Source organism: Aplidium turbinatum, chromosome 2 (genome assembly GCF_918807975.1).
Source record: "Aplidium turbinatum chromosome 2, kaAplTurb1.1, whole genome shotgun sequence".
Taxonomy (NCBI): Eukaryota; Metazoa; Chordata; class Ascidiacea; order Aplousobranchia; family Polyclinidae; genus Aplidium; species Aplidium turbinatum.
The window spans coordinates 54,042,163-54,067,830 of NC_137473.1; the positions used below are offsets into that span (position 1 = coordinate 54,042,163).

Here is a 25,668-nt window from a genome sequence, read left to right on the forward strand (position 1 = left end):
AATGGTACACGGACTACAAAATATGTACGGTACGAGAGAAAACTTTTTCAATATTTTCACCTCGTACACAGGTAACGGTGACGTAACCAAAAGATGAAATGCGATGAATTGAAAGATGTGTAACACAGAAACTATATTTCCTTCAAGATTAAATGCAGCATTTGTTCTTCAATTAACGACTTGATCCTTTAAAAGCAAAAAACGCCTTGCTGGAGATCACATCATTAACATTCTCATCCACTTTTTGTGAACTCAAACATTCCACAATGGAAAGTGTACGATTTAAACTTCACATCCGTACACCGTTCATAAACGTTCATTCAATGAATACCGAACAATTCTAATAATAGAGACCTCGGTAACGTGGTGATTAACCTTAGTCGCTATCAATGTGGCATCGGACATGGACATTTCGATGGTTTGTTTAATAAACTTCGCTTCTTGGACCGAATAATTCGTTTGTAAGTTGATACCACCCCAGCCAGCAAATCCGTCATTTTTACATTGATTCAACGTCTAGAGAGGTTGAACCTATGTAAAAATGACGGCTGGGACCCGGGCGAGCGAGATTTAACAATATTACGTCGCTTCACCATTGCTAGATCATAAACCAATGCAAATGCCATGTCTGATGCTGGTTGGAACTAATCAGGTACAAGATGGAAGTTTGAATTAGTGAGATCCCCGAACTGACCGCTTGTGGCGATAGAGATACCGAGAGAGTTGAAGAAGTTTCATTCAGTCAGAGGCTGTTGATTGATCGAGGTAATCAGATGAGACAGCCAGTGGACAGAGCAATGAGCAAGTTAGTTGATCTGTTGCCACAGCGCTAACGAGAAAGCCTTCTGTATCACTGACAGTTCTGTTTAGGCAGCTCAATAAAGGCCGCTGAAGTTCAAAAGAATAGGAAGGTTAAAAACGGAAATTGGCACTTGTGACAAATAGCCGTTGATCTCAAATTAATGGCAAGTAAGATTTTAAACAAAGTTTTTTTTTAATTTTTTTTAACAAATTTATTCTCATGGCGTGGCATATTTATCGGGCATGTCTACCGCAAACGCGGAATTGAACACTCGGTAATGATGGGGCGATTTCCTGGTCAGAGGCACCGGGGACGTCCACGTTTGGAAATCTTCAAAAATCTTTCAACATGGACAAACCAAAATTTTGAAAACCTAATTAGAAGTATGGACAATCGATCGTTGTGGAGACTCACGGTAGCCGACGCCTTATTCAGGCATGGCCGATGATGATGATTCTCATGCGTCTGATTAATCTGAATGGGGAAACAGATCAAAACCTCATGCGCAATTCAAAGCTTTTCAAAATATAAAATACACAAAAACAGCAAAGGTTTAGCCAGCACTTGGTAAAGCCAATGTTTAGATCACAAAACAAAGTATTTGACAGCATATAAGCCTTCCCCAGCAAAACTGCAGAAATAGGGTAGGTATAACATTTCACCAGAAATTGAGGCTGGGCAATTATTTTAATAACTGCATATTGGCAAGGAATTATTGTGTTCAATGGTAAGGCGATGTAAAAATAACAATCTCCAACTTCAAATCAGCGTTTTTTTTTTTCTTCTTTGATTCACAGTCTGCAAACGTCAGAATATAAGAAATACAGAATTTCTGGCCGAAGAAAGATTTCAACATAGTAATGACAAATGGCATCCAAAGGAATGAAAGTTAATAACTCAAACCCCAACAGGTTGCAACAAAACATAGTTGTCTTCGCGAAAGCTTGGTCACAGCCGAAAGAGGATATGTATCATTTTGCAGGTTTTGGAAAAAGGTAAATTTTGTATGGTGCATAAATTTATCCTGAGTTCAAGTTATGTCAATTCATTAATGCACAAATTTAAAGAACAAATGGAAGATATTCAACAGAAACATTTGCAGTAACTGCCCCAACTAGTGGGTGGCAAAAACTATATCATCACAAAAACATGAAAGTCTACTTGGTAATATTGTTGGGAATATTGTCGCTGCATTCAGGAAGGACTACGGCACTAAATACGACGATAACGAAACCCCACGATGCAGTGGCAGATATAGTTCCAATAACAAACCGCCTGGCGTCAATCCACGACCACACGAACAAAGACGACGATAGAACGTCGTCTCTCAAACCGTCCGCGGAAGAAAGCTATGCAGGTGACAGCAGCCCGGTAGCTTCTGACATGAATCAAGAAATAGACACAAAAGTCCGTTCTGCATCAGTGACGCAGAAGAGAGAAGTCAAAGGAGGAAAGATCACTGTGACGTCACATTTAGAAGAGCTTTTATTAGAAGAAAACGACCAATCAACGGACAGTAAGTTACGGAAGTATTACGTCACTTTTACGTTGCCCAATGAAACGTTACTTAACTATGACTCGACTTTGCCAGTCTGCAAAGTTTCCTTTTCTACGTCGTTGCGACATCGATACGCGTTAAAATGAAGCAAAAAAACGTAACTTTTTCTGGCTAAATTGTCGATGGCATTGTATTTGTAACATTTGAAATGGCAGGACCCGGGCGGGTCACTGTGTTGTAACTTCGACAATGCAACTGACAAAACCAGTATTTGAAGCATATCAACTAACATATCCATAATTTTGAATTATTCTGATTAGCCAAATATACATTTCGTTTTTCTTCTACTATAAATGCCTCACCACTTTTAGGTTTATTTGATTCTGACGATAGCTACTGAAGAGAGTCAGATGAAAAATGCAGCTTCGAGCTACCATGAGCAACATTCTTCTCGCAATTTTCATACAATATTAGTATTTTTAAGAATCGGTTTAATTGACCACTGAAATTGAGCAACAGTCTAACGTTGCATGTACTTTAAACTATCGCCCAAATAACGTTATATTTAGAGACAGAAGAGCAGTGTGCGTTCACGTTCCTGGTACCAAAGCAACCGATGCCAAATCAGCTAACTTGTGGGAAACCCCCGGTATCGGAACCTTCTCAAAGCAAAGAGTTCTTCACGAAACTCCACAGAGATGGTAAGTGGACCAGGGGTGGTGTTGTGCGAAAACAAATCAGTTGTTTTTACTTTGATTAAACAACTAGTGATGTTCTGTTAATGAAGTGAACAACACTTAAACCACAAGATGAAACTGAAATCACCAATCTCGGTGGCTGAACCTACGTCCTGATTCCAAACTTCTACAAAGGTGAGAAACTCGTGGCTTTTTAGTCTGAGCAGGAATCGTAACATAAAAAACACAAGCATTTTTTTTACATAAAGTGATAATGTAGCAAGTGTCGCGTAGCCTTTGAAACTCCACTCGTGCTACTGAGATTTTGTTAACGTGTGAAATTTACATTTCTATATTTTGTCAGTCATTGAAGCTAAACTACAAATCGAAGATATAAGAAGAGAAATAATTGAGGAGAAGCAACGCTTCCCATCTCAGGCAACGGTTGATTCTTTGGAAGAGAGTGTGAGTAATTCCTTATTGATCAGTGCTCATTCATATCAAAGATGCTTTTAACCACAACTCCATGCTGCCTTAGTGATTTATTTTTAAGCATAAACTGTGTCTATCAGTGCTCACTGTGGGTTAACTGGACTCTGTGAAAACAAAAACCAGCCTTGTATTGCGTTACATTCTTCAATAAATAATGGTTGTGAAAAGTGTTTGATCTGTCTTCTAGGCTCACTTCTTCTCAATCAATAACTTGATTCAACTGGCATCGTCACTTCAATTTGTGCAGCTGTTATAACAAAGAGTTTATTTTATTCTAAGCAGACCCCCTAACCACCACCTCCTTTCCCCCAGGTAAGCTTGCTGCAGCAGGAAGCCCGCAACATGGACTCCAGAGTTTCCCAACTTTATATGCAACTTTTGCACGAAATAATTAACAAGAGAGACAATACGTTAGAAATGCAAAGAATAGAGAACAGACTTCTCAATCAAACAGTGAAATATCACAAATTGAAAGTAAGCACTGTTCAAATAAGTTTAGTATAAGTTGGCTGAAGAATAAACAAAAATTCCTCTCAGGGAGCTTTGGTTTTAAATAACGAAACATGCCACAGATCTAGAACTTGAACCAAGCCTAAATCTTTAAATAACGATGGAGTGTAGTTCGGGATTTGATTCGCCCAGGCAACAAAGATGCAGCTGGGAGATTAGTGAGAACCAACAGAATAATCTTATAACTGAATTGTCGCGGATGCGTTGAAATTTGGTAAAGATAATGAAAATGTAAATTCTTTAAAATGAATCTTTTCGAAGGGATAAAAATAACAAAAATTTTCTGGAGCACTTTTACCATTGAAGTTCATTGAAAAACATTTTTTGCCTTCAATGTACTCAAAATAATATGTAGCCACATAGGCATAGAGCAGGGATGGCATAGAGTAACAAGTTATTTCTCAATATGATGCTATACCAACTACACACAGGAGGAACATGACCTCTTGAAAACCCGCCATGATGCCATGGAAGCACAGATGCAGGACCAGGCTGGACGGCTAGAGGAGTTGGAGCAAGCAGCTGAAGATTTGACTAACCAGGTAGGCGACACCTCCAAGGCAACAACCTCTGATGATATCAGTTACAGACCAACTACGTAATGCCACATGACGTAACTGCATGACGCCATATTGAAGTATCATCATCATCATTATCAGCCATTGTTGTTCCACTGCAGGATGAAGGCCTTCCCCATATCTTTATAATTTTGTCTGTCTTTGCACGTTTGTGTCCAGTGTTTGTCGAATTGGTAGAGTTCGTCTCGCCATCTTGTTTTCTGTTTCCCTCTTTTGCGTTTATTGTCAAGCGGTATCCAGTCAGTAGCTCTTCTTGTCCATCTGTTGTCAGTTGTTCGCATGATATGTCCTGCCCAATTCCACTTTTTCTGCCAACTTGCACTGGACCAGCACGGCGGGGTAAGGCCCACTCTCCCCATCATCTGGATAAAAAGACTCGAAAAAGCCTAAAAATCGCTACATACAATGTCACAACACTATCTGAAGAAGCTCACCTGGAAAACCTGTTGAAAGAAATCGAAAACATAAACTGGCATACAATTGAAGTATAAAGTTGATAAATAGAGTACTAACTTGCTGTGACAAATCTTTTATCACACAGCTCTTAACCTTGAATTTAAATTGATAATGAAACGACATTCCAGGCAAATTTCTACAACATTTATCACTATTTCAAGTGGTGATATAAGTATTGGTGATATAGTGAAATAAGTATTATGTTTTGAGTCGATGGATTGACAACGCCGCTTTTTTTTTCACCAAAAAGACGTTAAGCTTATTAATACTGCAAGTATGTAATTACAAACATTTTTCCACTGTGAAGTTGGCGTCGTCAACATAGGCATAATGCAAGACTGTCTACAGTTTTAATATTTTTAACCTCCACAGAGAAGTCAAGTGCAATATGTTCCTGAAATTATTAGAAGTCGAAAATCCTCCTGGAGGAGGAAACATTACCCCGTTCCTACAACACCCTCTTCATCACGCATCCCACTCAGGCTTGCCATGCAACCAGGTGTGTATTAGTTTAAACATAAATGCTGTTGCTTTTATTTCTTTAAATGCGTAAGGTTTTGTCGATAATAGTGCTCTTTGCGGCGAATGCTCCAATAACAATGAGCAGCTGATTATGCAAGGAGTGACGTACAAACTAAACAAGTTTATTGGAATCTTCAAAAGACGCCATTGCAAAATCTGTGCTTAATATCAGGTAACAGGAACAACGGCTTAACTCTCAAAGCCTGCGCAGCGTTTACAATACGATGTCACCTTCAATTGAATAATATCATAAAGAAAATTGGTCTCAAGCTGCACGTAGAAGGAATTTAACTTGAACCTTTGAAATGCGCTATCAAAGCTCCACCTTATATCCTATAATGGCTTCGAAGCGACTTCAAGTACTCATTAATGGCTCGAAGTTTATCCTTTACTTCCAGAAATAGATAAGATTTTTATATCCAGAGCAACTGAGCATTGTCGCTCGTGGACTTAGCGGGCCTTAATGCCATGAACGCGACAGGCAGACGCAATTGTTACGTCATATGTAATAGTGATCCAGGCCAAACACAACAAACATGCCAGGAATCTTATTACTATGCAACAAAAAGACCATTTGTCAAAAATCAGAGGCAGTGGTTGTTATTGCGTAAATAAGACGTTGTTGATGCTGACTTGAATTGAAAGATTAGATAGATAGCAATAGCATAGCCATAAAGAAGGTCATGATGGATAGTCCAGGAATGTCGATTGCATAATATAAAGTACCAAAATTAATTGAGTTAAAAGTATCAAATAGAATTTCGTTGTTGTATGCCAAACCAATGAAAAAGCAAAGATCGAGTGAGTTCTCTAGTGAGAGACAAAGCAGCTACACGCCATTCAGAGATGTCGCTTAAGTCGGATTAGTGACTTTGTTCAACCGAAGACCAAGGTTCAGCCAATGTTGTTTTACCAAGCAGGATAACTGAGAGGTATGTCAACACTTTTGCAAGCAATGATAACTGGATGGGCCTAAGATGGACTCGAGTGTCGTTGAAGATGAAGATTTCTAAACTTTGAGTGCTTGAAAACCGCTCTAAAAGCCAAAGTAGATTTGAACGCGTGGTCGCACATTTCGTCTTTTCGACATTGGATGAAGCAAAAAACATACAAAAAGCGCCGAAATTCAAACAATCATAGCATGGTTTTAATTATTTCACCAATGGTGTGATCCTCTCATTGAGCGAGAAGAAAACATATGAAACCTTTGACAATCTTTCAAGCCTTTCAATGCAAGTATATGAGTCACCCTCCTGACATCATTAGAGGTTATTTGGAGTTTGGTGGCCGAAGCTGTTTAAATGGACAACATGCTTCATGCTGAAAGAACCATAACTTGAAAACAGGAGGCCTCTTTCTTACAGCTAATCGCTTTTTTTCATTTTATGCCAGTTGTTAATTGTGAGTTTGCAATCATTGCGGATTCTTCTTTTGTACCATGAGGCAATCCGCTAGATGTTTGAAGATGTAAGCTCTCTTTCTACTAATTTGTTAAATTTCGTGCCTGGTTGAAAGATTTTTCGTTAAATGAACCATAGCCCGAGTCTGTTACCATCGCTGTCAGCGCCGGTCAGGTCAAGCGCATGCAACTACTACATAAAGAACCGAAATGTACCATCTGAAGGGCGCAGAAATATGTGAAGCATTTAGGTCATATACACAACCTTGATAATTCAAGGAATTTAAAGGTTTGTCAAAAGATAACGCTAAATGCCTGGCTTTCGTGAGTTTTAACCATTATTAACTGACACCGACAGCTAAAACTTGTTTCTCATCAATCAGGGCCGTTTCGAGATTGCATGGAGGTCCAGCGGGCTGGCTACACCAAAAACGGGCTCTTCAACCTCCGTATACCAGAGTATGACAAACGGATTCGAGTTTGGTGCGACTTTGAGCAAGTGAGTGTCCTCGCATTAACGTGGCACATGATAGATAAAATGTTCGTCTGATTTTTAATATTGGTGGAAGGTTGCTTCGTTGAACGATTTGATTGCCGTGCAAATGTTGCTTGTCAACCAATTAAACAAATATCTGCACCTATACAAGAGACACATGGGATGTTGTTTGCCTTTTTTTGATATTCAACTTTTTATGTCTACCAATCCTTCGCAATAATAGCCACGAATCAAATTATAAACAAGAGAGAAAGTTGACTTCGCTTGGTTGTTTACGAAGCAATGGCACTGATGAACATAAGACATTTTTCGTTGAAAAATATATCTCTGGGAATTGTTTCGCACGACATAATTTTTAATGCGCTTTGGTGTAAATAAGCTTCACAGCGATAACTCGTTTACATACGTCATCACTCATTGATATGCTGCTGGCTAGACGAGCTTATAAACAACATAACTTCTCATATAACTGCCTGGTTCTGCCAACGCATCGACGACAGATAACAGCTCATGCCACAACACTTGTGAAATTCGAATAAGCTGCCTGGTTTTCGGACAAATGCATAATTATAACTGGGATATTCCAACTGTTACTTTTACGTCTTGCAACGTCATAAAATGTAACAAAACAGATTTTAGAGGAATTTTGTCAAACCAGACAACGCATGGTCAGTTGAGACAAGGCTGGAAACCAAAATAAACAAGAATTATTGAAACATAATATTTCTCGATTGCACCCAAAAGGTATGAACCATTGAGCAAAGGAATGCTAAGAACGTAATGATGACTGACAGCTCCCAAACAAGAGATTTTTAAAAACAGTGTTGCAAAATCGCAATATTTTTTATACTAATCATGAAGTGTCTCGTTAGACGGTGAGGATTAAAGTTTGGAATAGTTTGCATATGGAAAGGGCCAGGTGAAAGTGGCTGCCTCCTTCAAAAGACAAAATTCCCCGACCCTTGGACAACTCAAAGAATAAGTGTCTTTCCAAGATAATGTCACATGCTGCCAGTGGACGTTAAATAGACGTCATTATATGCAACGGATGAAAGTTTCACTGTTTTAGGGGACTGGAGACAGTTCTAGTGACAGTAAAGATACGTTTCAGGATCCAGGAGGATGGATAGTGATACAACGACGAACTGGAAGAAGGATCAACTTCTACAGGAACATGGAGGCTTACAAGAAAGGATTTGGGAGACCCCACAGTGACTTTTGGCTAGGTAAGTAAAACATTGGTGAAGAATGACTGCGAAGTGAATGGCTTAATAATCATCTTTGAATATTGAAAATACGACAAAGCAACACAATACTGTGAGTGTTTGTCCAACTGCACAGCATTCTAATATATTCTGTATCTCAACTCAGCGATCCTGTAAAACTAATTCTTATACAAGTTTTAAAAATGCTGTGGAATTTCTTTGAAAAGTTGACCCTGACAGTTACGTGCGCTTGCACATACTTCATCACTAACGTTTCAAAACTAACAGCTGCAAGGTTTCTCTTATGATAGATGGAGACATAATGTAAAGTGGAAACGATCGATGTTTCTGTTCGTAGGTTTGGAAGACATTCATCGGTTAACTACACAAGAGGGAATCAACTTCAAACTGCATATTGACCTGGAAGACTGGGACGATAAGAGAACCTTTGTTGAGTACCAGAGCTTCAGAGTGGAAGGGGAAGATAGCGACTACAGGTTGAAGATAACACACTACAGGTAGGACGCGATGATCCTGGATCTGTTTCAACTTTTAACTAACGGCTTTCTCCAAACTAAAATGTAGCCGAAATGTGTAGAATATATCAATAGAATTTATCAAAGCTTTCAACGTACAAAGTAACTATTTTTTTGGCAAATTTCAACGTTTGCAGCGGCAACGCAGGAGATGATCTGACTTGGCACAATAACATGAAGTTCACGACAATGGACAATGACAACGACCGGTTCGCCACTAACTGTGCTCGCCACCATAGAGGGGGGTGGTGGTACAATACATGTGCACGCTCCAACCTCAACGGAATGTACTACAGGTAAGCAACCGGTGATTGTTTTGTCACAATTGTGCTTCAACACGCCATTATGACGTCAAAAACTGTATAACACTGTGTCACGGTCTCCACAAAAACACACATTTGGTGCTCAACAGCAGTTCTCATACTTCTTAAATAACAGTGCACCACCAACACCTTGTTGCATACTGATGATTTGCAGTCTTTTACAAAAATGAAGTTACAGATTGCTTGCAAATATCTGACACAAATGTACAGATGGACAAGATCCAACATATTTCTTACGAGGACCATTTAAAACGGTTTTGCAAAACCTTGTTACATCACCAGAAGGTTTGAAAATACTGACAGAAAAGCATATTATGATGAAAACCTTTGAAAACGTGAAACCTTTGTTACAGCATCAAATGTAATCTCTGACAAAACCATTAATCTCGGTCTAACTTAGCACGTCGATAGAAATGTGCAGTAACAATAGGATATCCTGCAATCTTACAAAAAGACCTACAAAAGATCAACTATGTCACCTAAGACACAAAACAGAGCTTAAACCAAAGAAATGTTTCCTCTAGTGTTGTTCAAAATGTAAAAGCATTTAATTACAAAACTTTACTTGAAGCCTCATTTTAAACCGAACTTTGACACAGGGGAGGAACTTACAGGAGTGAAGATCAAGATGGGATCTTCTGGTCGGGATGGAGAGGAAAGTCATACTCTCTGAAGAGTGTGTCCATGAAAATAATGCCAACTGAATGAGCGACTGCTATGGGATAGCACGTGACTAAAGCAGCTATGGCGTCGCAAAGAAACAACAGCATTCAACATTATTTGCACTTTTTATACAAGTTTTTATTCTACAGTAATACAAAACCTTTGTGTGGAAGATGGGAGTGATACAAGAAAACAAGTTGTCAAGCAAGCTGTCATCAACCTGTGTTATCAACCTTGCCAAGATTTTCAACACCAAAGCAATGTAACATACTAACAGTGACGCACTCCACCATCCAAGCAAACCTCACATTGCTTCGTATTAAAAGCATGAGAAGAAAATCGAATTTATTTTTAAACTCCAAGATTTACTTCATTTCCCCAGAGATCAGCTCGGACATCAACAAAATCAATACCAGAATAAGCAGAGCGGTTGATAAACTTTGCAAGCTTTCAGGTGATTTTTACCGACGGTGGCATGTTCGTTTGCTGTGATAAGATGATGAATTCCCCAGAATACAACTTCCGCTCAAAGAAAGTTAAAGTTACAAAAGATGGGGAGAACAATTGAGAATCAGTCTTGCAGAACAAAAGTCAATTATGATGCAACAGAACAACACAATAAATCAATGTCAAGTCTCACGACGATACAATATTGTTACTGTTAACATTTTTTCATTGTTTTTACGCTTTTTAAACGTCTATTTGTTAGTTGATCGCATATTACACTTTTATCCTTGTTTCTCCGTTCATGGTCAAGTGATAAGGTTACGCCATTTTGAACACAAATTGGCATAATGCAAAGCCAAGTGCAGGTGATTAGAAGGTCACTATAGCAACTAAAGAGCATTAATTTAAAGCAAATTTCAGGGGGAAAAAACGGCGGTAGAAAAAAGCCAACATAACAACTCGACATTGATCAGAACAGAAGCATGATCAGAAGCCACCACACTCACCATGTAGAAGGTCAAGCGTTGGCTCATGGAACGGTTCATGAGACAAAAAGTTACAAATTCTACAGATTTTATCAAGACAAAACATCCGTATCTTTTGATATTGATGTACAGACAAGGGACGACATCAGAGACGCCAAGTTCGAGTGGACTGGTCACGCATGAGCAACCAAGCGTGTAAGGCGTTATGCTTTCATTAAGAAAATGAAACCGTTTCTGAGCGACGTCGTGTTGGCAGATCTGCCAAGGACACAGGCGTAGTGTGGAGTGACATATAACTAGGTGAGAAAAATGTAAAAAGCAACACCACAGATAAGAGGGTTAAGGCAAGGGTCAGACCGGGTTGCAAAATTCATTGTATCCCGATTAATATGACGCAAACAATCGTAAAACTGACGTAAAAATTGCGACGTTTGTGACTTAAACCAGAACAAGCATTCGCTGAAATAACAAACGTAAACAGAGCATGGTACACCGCACCGCTGTTGTAACCCGGGAGTTAAACAAATTATCACTTGCAGTAAATGCAAAGAAAAATCCTTTCTTTACTGAAATGGATCTAAAAAAGTGGTATTGAAATTCTATTGGAATGCCTCCATGACTGAAGGTAAGCCCTTCAAGCAAACATTCACCATCAATATCATGGTATACGGTAACTTCTTGGCAAATAATGGAGTTGCTGTTCTATTGTTAGTTTGAGACAGTCACCAAAACAAAAAAACTAACATTATTATTATTATATATAATAACGTCTACAGAATGTCTATCATAATGTCTTTAGTACGTCAAATCTTTATAACAACAAAACAGGCAATTCATATCACAAGAAACTAGCGTATGAGATTGATTGAACATTTGCTGACTGATTTGCCGACTAGGATGCTGCCAGGCAGCTAATTGGAGTTTTGCTAATTTCAACGCTATACTTTATTATTATTGATTTTCGTCCCGGTTACTTCGCGGTGATTTTAGCTGAAACAGCAAACACACAACCAAACGTGGTGATTTGCTGAATCAAACAAGCGTTATAATTCGTCATCATCATCATCCACGAAAACGAAATATCGAAACAAGTTCTAAGACTCAAGACAATTTGCATCAAAGGCAAAGAAGACAACGTTAATTAACGTTAAATCAATGCAAATGATAAGAGCGACTCACCGAGGAAGGGGATGCAGGGTAACTTGATTCCATCCATGTGAGCCCTTAGCGCCCACCGGTTGTCATCTTCTTTAACGAGGTATAGAAGCTTGTCAAACAAGGCTTTATGGTGCTTTTGTATCATCTGAAATTCAAATTGATGTTACGTTTACGTTTTACAAAAGTCTTGCCAATAAGCCAATCAATACCGATACCGAACATTGACAAACGTCAACATAGGCAAGGAGAAAGCGTGTTCTACGCAAACGCCTATAAGATCTTATGAACGATAAACCAAGCATTGACTTTGGAGTTGATAAAATATCATGCAACGACCAGGGAATCAAAACCTTTATATTTCGTTGGAAAAATGATGACGTCATATGGCGGGAGGAAACGATAAAGCAAAAATGGCGGCATATGATATTTGGACAAACTCTCTTGGTGAAACGTTTTTGGAAGTTTCGACACGGTGTAATATTATGAGGCGAGCGAGCAGCCGTTACAAAAACAAAGTAGCGCTACAGTGTCACCTTACGGCAGGAAAATAAACAACAATTTTTTTAGTTTCTGGCAACTGTTAAAATTATAAATTTTCTCAAATTTTATTAGAAATTAAACAAAATCGACTGATCTGAGATGGTTTTAGATTTACGACAAACATAAAATATTTAAAATATCAACAGGAAACTAATTAAACTCACCCCCCACGTTTTAGTGAGACGAAATATTGACGAGCTGTTGAGGGACTGAATGATTGCCATGAGGCTGTGAAGGTTGTTCAGTTCGTACAATCTCTGCAGGAAATATTACGTTGAAATAACATTCCTCAACGTTATGCGCGCATCAAAAGTGTGGAGTTGGTTTGCCTGTTGCCTCACAGTAACCCTTCATGTTGGGGGTAACCTTTTTAAAACCGAGAGCCTAAGTTCATAAATTGCCTTACCTTAAAGTTTCCATTAGGGTAAGTAACAAAGTGCATGAAATTGAAACTTGGATCATGGAAACCTCAAATCAAAAGCTCAAAGCTTTTCAATGGTAGCAAAGTACAGGTTGAAGAAATGTTGTTAAATTAATAACTGAGACCAAAAACGAGATATCGAAACATACGAGCAGACCAATTTATGACGACTCGACAAAGACAGGCCGATGTCGATTGCGTTCATTGCAAAGGTTAACCTTGCAAGGCAATGATCGAAAGGCGTCCGTTTGACACCAGCCCAGATCTTGTGCTTGAGCCAGCAAGGTGATCCCAACCCAACTCAGACAGGCGCCTCTACTATCGCCAACTAACTGAGGCCATCGGGTATGGAAGATATGACGTCACACTGACATCATAATGCATTTACTTACACATCACCGTACCTTTGCTATCTTGATGAAGTGAGTGAGGATTTCCGCTCTTATCTTCAAGGTACTAGTGTTCAAGATCTCACGAATCACCCAAAAGCTCGTCTGGAAGTAAAACCGCAAATACAATCAATACAGGTTGAAGTGTGATGTAATACCTGGTCAATGCTTCGGTAAGAAGGTCAAGTTCTGCTGAGAAGTAAATCAAGAAAGACTTATATCTATCATAAAAACCACCCTCCTAGATGTTATACATACCCAGTCAGCAGAATCCGTTCTTTTTACATTGATTCCACGTCTACAGACTTTGTATCAATGTAAAAATGACGAATTTTGTTTTTTGGGCAAACATAAACAAAAATTAATTTATGAAATTTCAATAGAAAGATAAAAAAGCAACTGACGTGGTTGAAACGTTGGGACATCGCGCAAACGTTGGGAGATATCTTCCACTTCTCCTTCTTGGTCCATCCACAACTTGTGATCTCATCAGGACGGATGCCGCAGAAGATCGGGAAGTCAAGGAGGGTGAGTTGACGCTGGAAGATAAGCATTAAATGATGCGGAGGAGTCGGGTTAAATGATGCCTAGGATTCGGGGTTAAATGATGCGGAGGATTCGGGGTTAAATGATGCGGAGGATTTGGGGTTAAATGATGCGGAGGACTCGGGGTTAAATGATGAGGAGGATGCGAGAAGTAAATGGTGCGGAGGATTCTGAGTGAATTGATGATTAGGAAGCGAGGACGAGGAGTTAAATGATGCGGAGGATTCTGAGTGAATTGATGATTAGGAAGCGAAGAGTTAAATGATGCGGAGGATTCGGAGTAAAATGAAGAGGAGGATGAAGGGAGTTAAATGATGCAAAGAATTCTGAGTTACATGATGCGGATCAAATTAGAGACCATGCTCGGTTGGCCGATCAAGCTGTACGCCTCAAACGTTGCAATTAGTTATGAGAGGAGAGAAGGTTGGTAAAAAATACGGTTTTACAATTTCTCTATGCAATGTACGAGATATTGAAATTGGAATACAGTAGAATTGGTCTATGTGACACTTCGCTACAGTGACACCTTTTAAAGATCCTTTTAGATGCCACTGTAAGCAAGTTCTCCTGTACTTTAAAGAACATGTTAGAGTATTCCCCTCAACAAGTTACCAGATTTGGTATTGTTGAGTGTGTGAAACAAGACTTTATCAACAAATATGACTTACAGTAACATAAACCCATGTTTCAACAAACAGCTGCAAACGCATAACAACAATAAAGCGTAGCGGCCAAGCACTTACAGCGTACTCTTCCGCGGGGACTTTGAGAACATCGAACACCACAGCATCATAACTCTTCATTCTTGGAACCCTGGGACCGTTCGCTTCACTGTGACCGCTCTGGTGGTACCCGTTCTGAGAAAATAAAAAAAAATGTTCCAGGTGTTGTTGTGTTTTTACCTGATATAAGATTTATGAAATTAAGTCATCTCAGCCGCAAAACACAAACACAGAATACGTTGGAAGTCGAGGTGAATGGAAAGAAATTGTTTAGTTGCAAAATATGACGCAATTAATCACAGGAACACAAATTTGTTAGAAAGGTTGCTTTGTTGAACTTGAACACATGGTTGAACCATACGAAAACAAAATCAAGTAAGACATGGCATTGATCATGTGCCAGAACAACTGTAAACTTTTTCGGTTAAACAACTCGCACCCATCAAGGATTTGAGACTGGAGAGAATAAATTACTTCAAAAGATTAGCTTCATATTCGTTTTGTGCCGTGTTCCATTTGCTTATGATTTAATAATAATCGTTGGAGGACGTCGAAAAATTCTGGTGTTAAAACATTCTCTCCCTTTTTTCAGCCATAATGAAAAGTTTGGAGTTGGTTAACAAAAAATATGAAATTTCCTTCCTTACCTCCTCCCCAGAGCTCCCATCGTGATAGTGGCTCTCGTAATGATGATTGGTCATCATATCTTGCACTGGCATCCAACCGATGCTGGTTCGAGGCTTGCGCGGATCGGTGGCTTGTTTCGACTGGAAAAGATTACATTGTAAGAAATTCACTAACATATTTTTGTGGTATTTAGGTTTTTGTTATATGCTAAAATAAAACTTCGTCGCTGAACTTTTAATTAGAAAATGTTTCTTTGAATTCACCAATGATCCAAAAGGATATGTAGTGCGACAAAAGAAAAAAAAAAAAAAAAAACAAGCAGAAAGATCGCACTAAATTGTTGAAAAACAAGTCTATTATAAACTTATTTCCATTAATTTAGCGTTTTTTTTTTTCTTCTCTTTTCTTTAGATCACGCGGAGGGGAAAGCAAAGAAGTCAACTTTCGTGTCTACCAAACCGAAATGTGGCAATGTTTAAACTGATTTAAACCCAGGTCAAGTACCGTAAAAACGATAAGAAAAACTATTAAAATAGCCCAACTTCATACAGATATGTGATCACAATAAACTCCACAATGGTGGATAGTTCATACAGTGATGGGCAGTCACCTTCACACACACCATTAAGCGCTTGTTCAAGTAGTGCAAACATGACAAAAATCATGCAGAAAGAAGCGGTCTTTCTGGCAGTCGGTATAAGGCTAAGTGCTCACTAGAACAGCAAGCAACTGCATTTCGCTAACCAATTGACTGGTTAAGGAGGCGGTCGAGAACTCGGTGGCATGAATGAGTGGTGCGATACTGATAAGCTCAACCTTGTGGACGAAACACGTTTTTAACCTACCTGAAGAGACTTGTGTCTTGTGTGCTTCGATGCAGACGCGGAAGAATGAATGTGAGAGGGAGCACCTGGAAATATGTTTCAAACGTTTCTTATTTTCAAACGTTTCTTATTTCTTATTTTGCACTCTGCAATGCTTGATGCAGATTTATCTGTAGATTTCCATCACGCATTGAAGCGGTGATCTGATAATAAAATTTTCTACGGTTTGAGAAAAAGTTTTCTCTGCCTATAAAACGTTGAATGGTAGTTTAATTAATTGTTTCTTATTAATAGTCAAAATATGTTGAACAAAAACAAATTAATTCCTGTGATGTAATTGTAATGCAATGGCCTGTAATCTATCATTGGAATGCAGTGATAAATTCATCCTTGTCAAGTTAACGAATGCTTGTTACATATTTGATCATTAAATTGGATATAACACCTTTCATGGTGCAATGTTGAAGGTCAAAGTTTGCAGTTCGACACCGGCTGCAAGCACTGGAATAACATGGCCATACATACTTGGATTTTGAACTCCTGTTAAAACTTCTACTTGTGGCTAAAATGACTAAGACAGCGTTCACAAAAAATAACGATTGTCAATGCGCTTTTTCGCCATAACGACGTCATAATGAACTAACATAACTTTAAATAAGAAAAGATCATAAAAGTATGAACATGTTTGGAATTCCCCACCGAGTGTGAATCCTTTGCATGTACAATTTAAATCAACACAAACATGAATAGAATACAAATGACTCTACCTGAAAATCTACCGGTTGGTGTGGAGGTTATTAAGGGGGGTTGGGTGGACAATGATTTCTTTGGTTCTAAACTGGATTCCGGGGTTGAAAGTTCTCTGTACAAGGCGGCAATGATTATGCAATGACAAAGGTTACCGACCACTGCTGCTTTTCTGATTCTCTAATTGTTGAAACGTTTAATTATGTCAAGTAATATTGTATAAGTTGAAAAGTGACTGAGTGCACACAAAAATAACATAATTAGGGTAAACATGTAAAAACATCACTATATAGGTCATAAAAATGATGTTTATGTACCAGATGTCTCTTCCACAGAAACTGACACGAGAGTCGATTACACTTACTTGTATGGACTCTTTCTTCGTATCGGCAAAGGACTCTGATTCTGTTGTGTAGAGGTTTTACTCAACAACGATTTGGATCTCTTCACTTCCCGTGAAGACCCCAGTTCTGAATCTGGAAGTACAAAAAGTGGAGTGTAATTTGTGCGGGTACATGAATCAGTAGACATGAGTTAGATACCCCGTCGAGTCATACAAAAGACTTTTCAAAGTATAAATAAACGTTTATTCCTGTTTGGCTTTCGCAATAATGTATTGTTTGTATTCCTTTTGTATTCCTGTTTGGCAACGCAATCTGCGATACAGCACAGCACTGCAAAGGTGCAGCAGGTGTAAAATTATCAGTAAATTTGTGGATGACATCTTATGGTCGCTACGTTTGTCACGAATTCGTTCCGCACTTAGCATGAACATTGAACAGCTCTCAAAATCGTTTCAGCATGGGGAAAAAACTTTTAAGTAAGTTAAAGTAATGTACAGACTGTTGTTGCGTTAAATGTTCTGTCATTGCACATCCCTTGAAAACTTTCATGCGGACAACTGCACACATTGAGTTGGTAGAAGAAATTAGTATCAGCCACAGCACAGCAGCCTACCTCTCGAAGTAGAGCCGCAAGGTTTCAAATCAGGAGATAAAAAGGAATCGCTGACCTTCCTGGCACCACGTTCAACCTGACAACAGAAAGATATGTTTTCATAAGGACAGTGCGAAATTTGCAGCAACAACTGCTGCTGCTGCTATGTCAGGTTGTTGGTGAAATTGCTGATCACACTTTATTAAATACAGCTTCGAGCATGCACGCACAAAGTTCATACAAAAGATATTATCTACTAGTTGCGGTGTTAATGCTGTTTCATCAATTTCAATACTAGGCTGAACCGAATTGAACACTACAGTGATTACATAAAAAATTAAAGCTTTTTTGCGTGCAAGAGTTTCTCAAACAAATGCACTCTCAGGCTTCATTTCGGCAATGTCGACATTACTACAGACCGTGGTCCACGATTATAGACAATATTTGAGAGATGACACAAATAGAAAGCATCCGTAAGTTTCTTGAAGCCACCGTATGCGATGACATCGCAATGGTAGACAATAATTGCCCAGGGACAGAAAATTGGGAGATCAGAAAAGATGGCTAAAGTTGGTGAGAGAATAAGTTACAGTTGTGTAAGGCAGTGATTTTCAACCGGTGTTCCGTGAAAGACCATCAAGTGTTTCGCAAGAAATTTATTAGTTTGACTAATGTTCTGTGGAACACCGGTCGAAAATTGAAATCACAAGAGCTGCGCGTTTGTCTTCTGCAATTTCTGCCCGAATATCAACTTTGTGCACATCCACACAGGCGCAGACATCGCAATGACAACAACTAAAAGTGAATAAACTATTGTTGTGTTTTTTATTTTATTGCATCATTATAAAATTTCGTTTCGTGTTCCGCAAGATTATTTTAATACATAAAATGATCCGTGACTCAAAAAAGGTTAAAAAACACTGATGTAAGGAATCTAGATAGAATTAACCCAAACAACCAAGAAGCATGGCGAAAGGACTGCAAAAAACAGGCAGATCCCTGCTAGCGAGGACAAACCCCAAGTCTCATCTACGAAAAAAGGGGAGAATGGATGATGATGATGATGACTGAGCGATTACATTGATGAAGATCAAATGAAACAACGAAACTCACCTTGGATGGGGTGACTCTCTGCTGTCGGGATCCCAGAGATGAAGAGACTTTAAATCTGGAAGAAGGAGGAGGATCAAGAAAAACCGGCTCTGATGGGTGATAAAGTGGATGAGATTTCACTTCTGTGAATGGATCTTGGGTGGCTTTTCCGGGATGTTGTTTGGAAACAGAGGATGTTACGCCACAAACAGGCTCGCACTGCGAGCAGTCATAACGATTTTCATTGCTAGTTTCTGTTAACACTGATGGGTGGAAATATCTAGGCACACAATTTGTGCTGTTTCCGCTAAAACTATTGTTCAGTTTCAATCGATTTGCAACACTTGGTAATTTCACAGTGACCTCAGAATCCGAAAAAGTGCTTTCAGTATCGTCTCTTTTGCTTGACGCGGAAGTAAAGGAGCCTTTGTTGATGAAGACTTGATTTTGCCGAGACACGGGGGTTGTGGAGTGAAGTTGGACGGACGTTGCACTGCGATCATGTAACAGAGGATACGACACGTTCTTATGGACGAGAGAAGCAGCAACAGCGCTCCGTGTTGTTATTGTTCGGTTCAAAGAGTCTTCTTTCACCGTCTCATCACTGCATCTGCGAGGATGGCAATAACTGGAGGCGAATGGACTTGTAAACTCTTGATGTAGTCCCTGGAAAAAGTAAAACTATTGATCAAGTAATTTGCGGCTATGAGCATCAACACTTTCATTTAACATAGTTTCTGATGAATAAACAACGTTTCTCTACGTTGCTTAAACGTCGCCACAAACGGCGATTAGGCTTGGTGATACAAGCACGTTGCTATGAAGAACATTGTTTCAAATTGATGTAGCAGCAAATCACTTTTTTATGAACAAACAACAAACTTGCTGTGAGAAGACCAAAGTTCATATTAGATGCCTATGAGATGCTTCGCATGATTACTGAGTTCAAAGCGCAACCCAGTGCAAACAATCATGGCACTCCGATAATATTAACATGACATTGGGTCCCAACAGCCACGTTTGACTGCAGCATGCAATCAGAAGCCTGGCAAGCAACAGCCCAGTGTGCAATAAAAAAAGGACCAAGTTCACTGGCCAAGAGTTTGTTATTCATTTTTAAGCTACAGTATAGCCGTATTCTCCAAGTCAGAATTGAGGTCAGTCAATTGTAGATCCTACGACGCACACCGGGCTCTTCACACGGCTACCGACCTGGATTTACATTTGAACATGCTGTTTAGATGCATGTTTGATGCGTGCGGCTACAAACAATGTACAATCATACAAAAGCTGTCTTTTTTACGTCACTAAAACGTCGCCAGAAATTTAATTCTAGTTGATTGAAAATGTCTCATCTGGTCAGTGAGCACTGCTGAACAAGCCGCAACATTTAGCCACTAAAGCTTGCACAGGTCTAAGTACAACACAACATTAAAAAAATAACAACACATTTATACCATGGCACTGTGACATGATCTTTGCGAGAAAACAACCTCGTCTCCAACGAATGCATCGGATTCTAAATCTGATACGCTCAAGTGCAGCCCTGAATTGCTGCTTAACCTGCTGCTCAGTGATTCTGAGCTTGAGGCACGATGAAGCTGGATCTGTGGTAGTTTTCCGGTTGGTCTTTCACGTGCAGGCTCAACGTTACTTGTGCTTGCTGACTGAATGAAAGAATCTTCAAAACCATTATGGTCATTTCTGTCCTCCACACATCGTAAACTGCAAGCAGACATCGCGGCAGGCAGTGAGTAATGATGCTTCGTTTCGCTTTGCATTCCATTGGATTGATCACATAAGGCAGATGATAGTGATGTTGCTTTTGCACCGTGAGAAGCACGCGCGGCAATGCTGAAGCTATGAGGCAACCGGGCGTGTAATGTCTCATCAGTGGCGTCAAAAGTCGATGACGTCACGTCATGGACGAACACGTCATCGTCGAGCAAGTTGGAACGTAACGTAGCTTCCTGGCGACGCAGAAACCGAGGGCTAACGAGAGCGGCGCCGAGCTTTGAGCAAATCCGCTTCCTAGGCTTCATTCCTGGTCTGCCACTGCCAATAATAAATTGGGATTGAAAGACAAAACCTACGAACAACCAGTCTGTGGTTGCTCTCATCCATTTACTTCAACTGCAATGAACGGATAAAAAAACCTTATTACTTCGGCCAATAAACACAATACACCTCATAACCCAGACAGCAAATCAGCGTTTGGTTTTAGACTAATTTGCTGTCTGTAATAACATCTATAACAAACACCTCCGTATGACATTGATATACATCAACGTTTATAGAAGTTAGTGCAAATGACCAACAATTAATTAATTTACCACCAAACTTCAATTAGTAACTCAGCTTGGAAATCCTTTCTTTTTATATTGATTTGCAGACGTTGCATCAATGTAAAAACGGTGAATTTTGTCAGCAGTAGAAGCAACAAAGTGCGAACTAAAAAGTTTGAATTGACACAGTCGTGAGTCTTCCCTACATGGTAAAGACTACACAAGACCTAACACCCCAGACAAACCTTTCTCCACCTCACCTACTTCTTGAGAAGCCATTGAGTTTAAGTCAGTAAACTCCAATTTCTAAACTGCATTACTACCTATAGGCCTTAAAGCAGCCATTTAAATTTTTATAGATACAGCAATAAAGTTTGGCAAAGCATATTTGAAAACAAACAACCGCACAAATAACATTGTCAAATCTATTGACGGACATCATAAACCTGTCGATACGTCGGGTGGTTCTGCACTCAACCATGCCTAGGCTAGTCTCAAGAAATTTAACAAACTTTTATTACGCCAGTGCTGTAACTTAGCTAATGGCATTGCTGAAGTTGATTCAACGATGCCAACCGTTGAACTAACGTAAACGTATCGATGAAAACAAATCCTGTTAGGGCCATGCTTCTGGCAATATGCAGTTGTTCAAAATCGATTACGGCTGTTTCTAAACGCCACCAAAGCAAAAAACTAATTTGTCAAATTCGAAAGTAAAGAAAGAGCCAGACTGTCATGTAAGTTTCGCAATGCCATTCAATGGGCAAACCTGAAAACTGATCTAGTTTTAAAAATTAACGCTTTTGCATGGCAGATTAGCTAACTGATCAGTTTTGGTGCAGCAAATAATGCGGGAAGCAAGGCCTAGTTATAACCCTCCCCTCGAGCACATTGCCTTGCGCATTTTACTGTTGACCGTGAGTCTGCTACTTCCATGCTCACGGCTCGGTAAACAATCTTGTCCATTGAACATGACGCAAGAAATCGAACTTTGTTGAACGTTGTAAAGTTTGATTGTGTATCAGGAAGCTTATGAATGCTTGTGGCCTCGCATGCCGAACTTTGCTGGTTAGTGCCACACAAACTGAGGTTGCGCTCACTCACTACGTGACTACACAAAGGAATCATTTTGACTCAATGAGCGCTGAGCCGCTGGCTGTGCGAGTAGCCAGTTAAAAAATCAATACCCAACTCATCCTTTCATAAACAATGAAATTTGCGGTTATCGAGCGTTCCTAGACATTGAATTGACACAAAATATCACCTAGGCTGTGTCCTTATCTGCCATTGGTAGCACTGTCAGCTTCAGCACTACAACGTGATGACTTGACTCGCAAAAGTGACCGTTTTTGCGTTATTTTAAAGTCAAAAGACGCAGATCACCAGCATTTACAAGCCGACAACAAAAAACATTCCTCTTCCTTGAAGCTGCATACGGTGAGAATGCAACCATCTGGCTGGCAGTACTACGCACTATTTCCAATACCACTTCAGACAAGCAATGCTGGGTGCGGATTAGAATAGGAAACATCAATTATTTATGGTTAAACTTGCGTATCAATACCAGTCTTGTCTAAACTCTAAACCTAACAAAATTGGTCCTTTGTACAATGATTCAATATCAGCACCCATTGAATCAGCGTTAAAAAAGTCCATGTTGTAGCTGGGATACTTCATTGCATGTTGACATTACACATTGAACCAACATAAAACAACAGCAAATTAATGAATCAAATCCAACATAAGAGGCCATGGCGCACAGCCGTACAGGTAAATGCTGACAAGTGGCTGGACTGTGATATGATGTAAAATTGTGATGGCATTGAACTTCAATAAACCTCGTATCATAAAACCACGACACTAAACCAATATCACATCACGTGGTTTCGTTATTGAACCATAAAAATTACCCAACCAACAAAAGTTGCCTCTGTACATCATTTGATAGTCGATAGACGTTGAAGCTACGAAAAAATACAACCTTTGTCGGCTGGGTAATTAGTGCATTGAAGTAAAAACAATAAAAACTCGACTTCTTGATTAATCAACAAAAGCAGAGATCTAGAGCAGTGATGAGGATTGAGCAACGTTTTGAACGCAGGCCGATGCCTCATATGCCAAAAAGAAATGCCGCTTTCTCGGCAACCAAATTTCGTTCTTTTTTAGCTTTTACATTCACTCAACGTCTGCGAATGTTAAAGCAATGTGAAAAGGACGCATTTTATACTTTAACCGCTCGGCCTGGAGCGAGTGATCTGAGATTCTGTATGTCTTAATGATAAAATTCTCAGTGTGGTATGGACTGGAGCAACAAAATGTAGATCTCCAGCCTAAAGTTTCAGGCGAAGATTTAAGCTTTCCCAGCGGTGAATTGAACCAGAGTCCCCCCAATTAAGTATCACGTGATGTAACTTTTAAGTCCCATGAAAGAGATTCGCCATCAGTCCGATGAAAAATCGGGAAAGACGTTATGATAGAATGTTAAAAAAAAAACTATACAAACGTTTGATCTGGGCAGATCTCCTATAGGCAATAACCTTTGCTGCACCGGCACAGAATAAACAACAAACTTGTAACACCCAAACTCTTACCTTGGCCAAGACGGCGCTCACCGCTGAATGCTGGTCTATAGTGCCTCTAGTGGTGAAATCTTCTTCGTTAGCGTTGAAAGACAAGTTAACAGCCATTATGCGATCACAGTGGCAGCCACATTAAAGAAATCCCTTTTTTTATCATTTAACCAACATCTGCAGCATATATGATGTGATGTTATAATAAGTTGAAGCGTTGGACACAAAAACCTGACATACTTCTTGGTGGAGTGTAACATACCAAAGCTGATATACAATTAGCAAACAGAGCATTTACTCGAAGAGAATGTTTAAAAAACAATTTCTTCACGGCTGGTCAAAATATACAGAGTAACTTCACCGCAGCACTAGATCTAAATTCTAAAAAAAAGACGTTTTAATTACACGCAACATAAACACATCAATGTTACGTCACATTCGTATGCTTCACTGCATTTAAAAATCAGATATTCTGTGCGCAGCATAATCACACTGAGCTAACCACTGTAGCAATTCTAAGCAGCGAATTGCCGCCTGCCTCAATACTTCTGAGCATAGCATGACAAAACAACACCATGTCTACTGAATCATCAAATTCTACGTAGCCCCTAAACAGTGACGTTTTTTCATCGTTTCAACGTCTAGTGACATTAAAACGATAACTGGGTTGTCACAAATCACGACCAACGCAGACTACGCATATAGCTCTGGGGTGAATGTGGGTAAGTTTCAATTTTGTTTTTGTAAAAAAATATACCGGTATTGAAAGTTAAAGAGCTTAATTGTCAGTGACGCTGTTACCGTGACGTCACACGTACGATAAGCGTGTTTGGATGCCCTGACAGAGACGCACACTTTGTGCTAAGGATAAAGCGAATCACTAAATAATTGGAGATCAAAAACTGTTTGTTGATATAACATAGCGTCTATATGCAACAGCATCATTGAAATGCCACTGTCAGAATTAACAACAGATCACATGAGCTGAACCTACTTTTGAGATGAACGAAACAATTTAGTGTTCATATTTCTATAGAAACGCAAATTTTGAAAATAAATGGATAAAGATTAACGTAGAAGCCGCAATGCATGAAGCTTGTAATCCACTGAGATACTCTTGAAGTTATTTTGAGCGTGCTGAAATATAAGCTCTGTTTACGGACAACAAATTTCAAAGAAATCGCATAGTTTGCACAACATTCTACTTGACAATGAATCACTTTTGAGCATTTGAGACGTTCCAGTGAATTTTTTGTTAATTGCAGGACAGTAAAATTTGCCAAAAAATACATTGAGAACCACTGCTGGAGCCATCAGCAAAGACAACGCAGGGTGCCCGACAGCATTGTGATGTAGGTTACGATTTGAATGCCTTCTCTCATTTCGAAAATTAACATGCTTGTCAGTGGTGAAAACAATCTACATCCCATCAAAGAAACAAAAGAACTAACCCAAAAAATTTAAATAGAGGCGAATGGCGAAACGGAGAAGCTTAGCAGAATATCGTTATCTCTTTCTTCGATCACATTAACAAACTGTGCAGCTCACAACAGAGAATCTTCTTGAAAAGTTAAAAATGATTAAACAAAGGAGTAATTGGTCACATTCACAAATCATCATAGTTCCTTCCTCTCGTGGAGGGTTGGAGGCAATTAGTTTCTCTCTTAGCAATAAGTTTCTCTCTTGTGAGATTTTTCTACTGCAGTTTTGTAATTAAGTCCT

At 39.3% G+C, this 25,668-nt stretch overlaps 2 protein-coding genes across 5 annotated transcripts in view; one reads left to right on the forward strand and one right to left on the reverse strand.

Annotated features, from left to right (window-relative positions):
- LOC145765027 (ras-specific guanine nucleotide-releasing factor RalGPS1-like) overlaps positions 1–24,107 on the reverse strand; it is a 42,023-nt gene extending 17,916 nt beyond the window's left edge. For all 4 annotated transcript variants that reach the window (XM_082576762.1, XM_082576763.1, XM_082576761.1 and 1 more), the window contains exons 1-12: positions 23,968–24,107; positions 19,113–19,757; positions 18,021–18,096; positions 17,428–17,539; positions 17,084–17,178; positions 16,338–16,402; positions 15,513–15,632; positions 14,887–15,000; positions 14,002–14,136; positions 13,613–13,702; positions 12,952–13,044; positions 12,269–12,392 (exon numbers count right to left, since the gene is read on the reverse strand). In XM_082576762.1, coding sequence (XP_082432888.1) covers positions 12,269–12,392; positions 12,952–13,044; positions 13,613–13,702; positions 14,002–14,136; positions 14,887–15,000; positions 15,513–15,632; positions 16,338–16,402; positions 17,084–17,178; positions 17,428–17,539; positions 18,021–18,096; positions 19,113–19,757; positions 23,968–24,063 — 1,765 coding nt within the window. In that variant the 5' untranslated portion in view covers positions 24,064–24,107. The remainder of the gene's footprint in view (positions 1–12,268; positions 12,393–12,951; positions 13,045–13,612; positions 13,703–14,001; positions 14,137–14,886; positions 15,001–15,512; positions 15,633–16,337; positions 16,403–17,083; positions 17,179–17,427; positions 17,540–18,020; positions 18,097–19,112; positions 19,758–23,967) is intronic.
- On the forward strand, positions 1,826–10,896 carry LOC145765028 (angiopoietin-related protein 1-like). Its single transcript, XM_082576764.1, has 11 exons — positions 1,826–2,318; positions 2,870–3,001; positions 3,342–3,442; positions 3,782–3,943; positions 4,411–4,521; positions 5,386–5,512; positions 7,318–7,433; positions 8,542–8,656; positions 8,994–9,153; positions 9,309–9,467; positions 10,094–10,896. Exons 1-11 carry the CDS (start codon positions 1,952–1,954, stop codon positions 10,200–10,202), a joined length of 1,659 nt encoding a protein of 552 aa, XP_082432890.1. The 5' UTR covers positions 1,826–1,951; the 3' UTR covers positions 10,203–10,896.
- Positions 24,108–25,668: the final 1,561 nt, after the last annotated feature.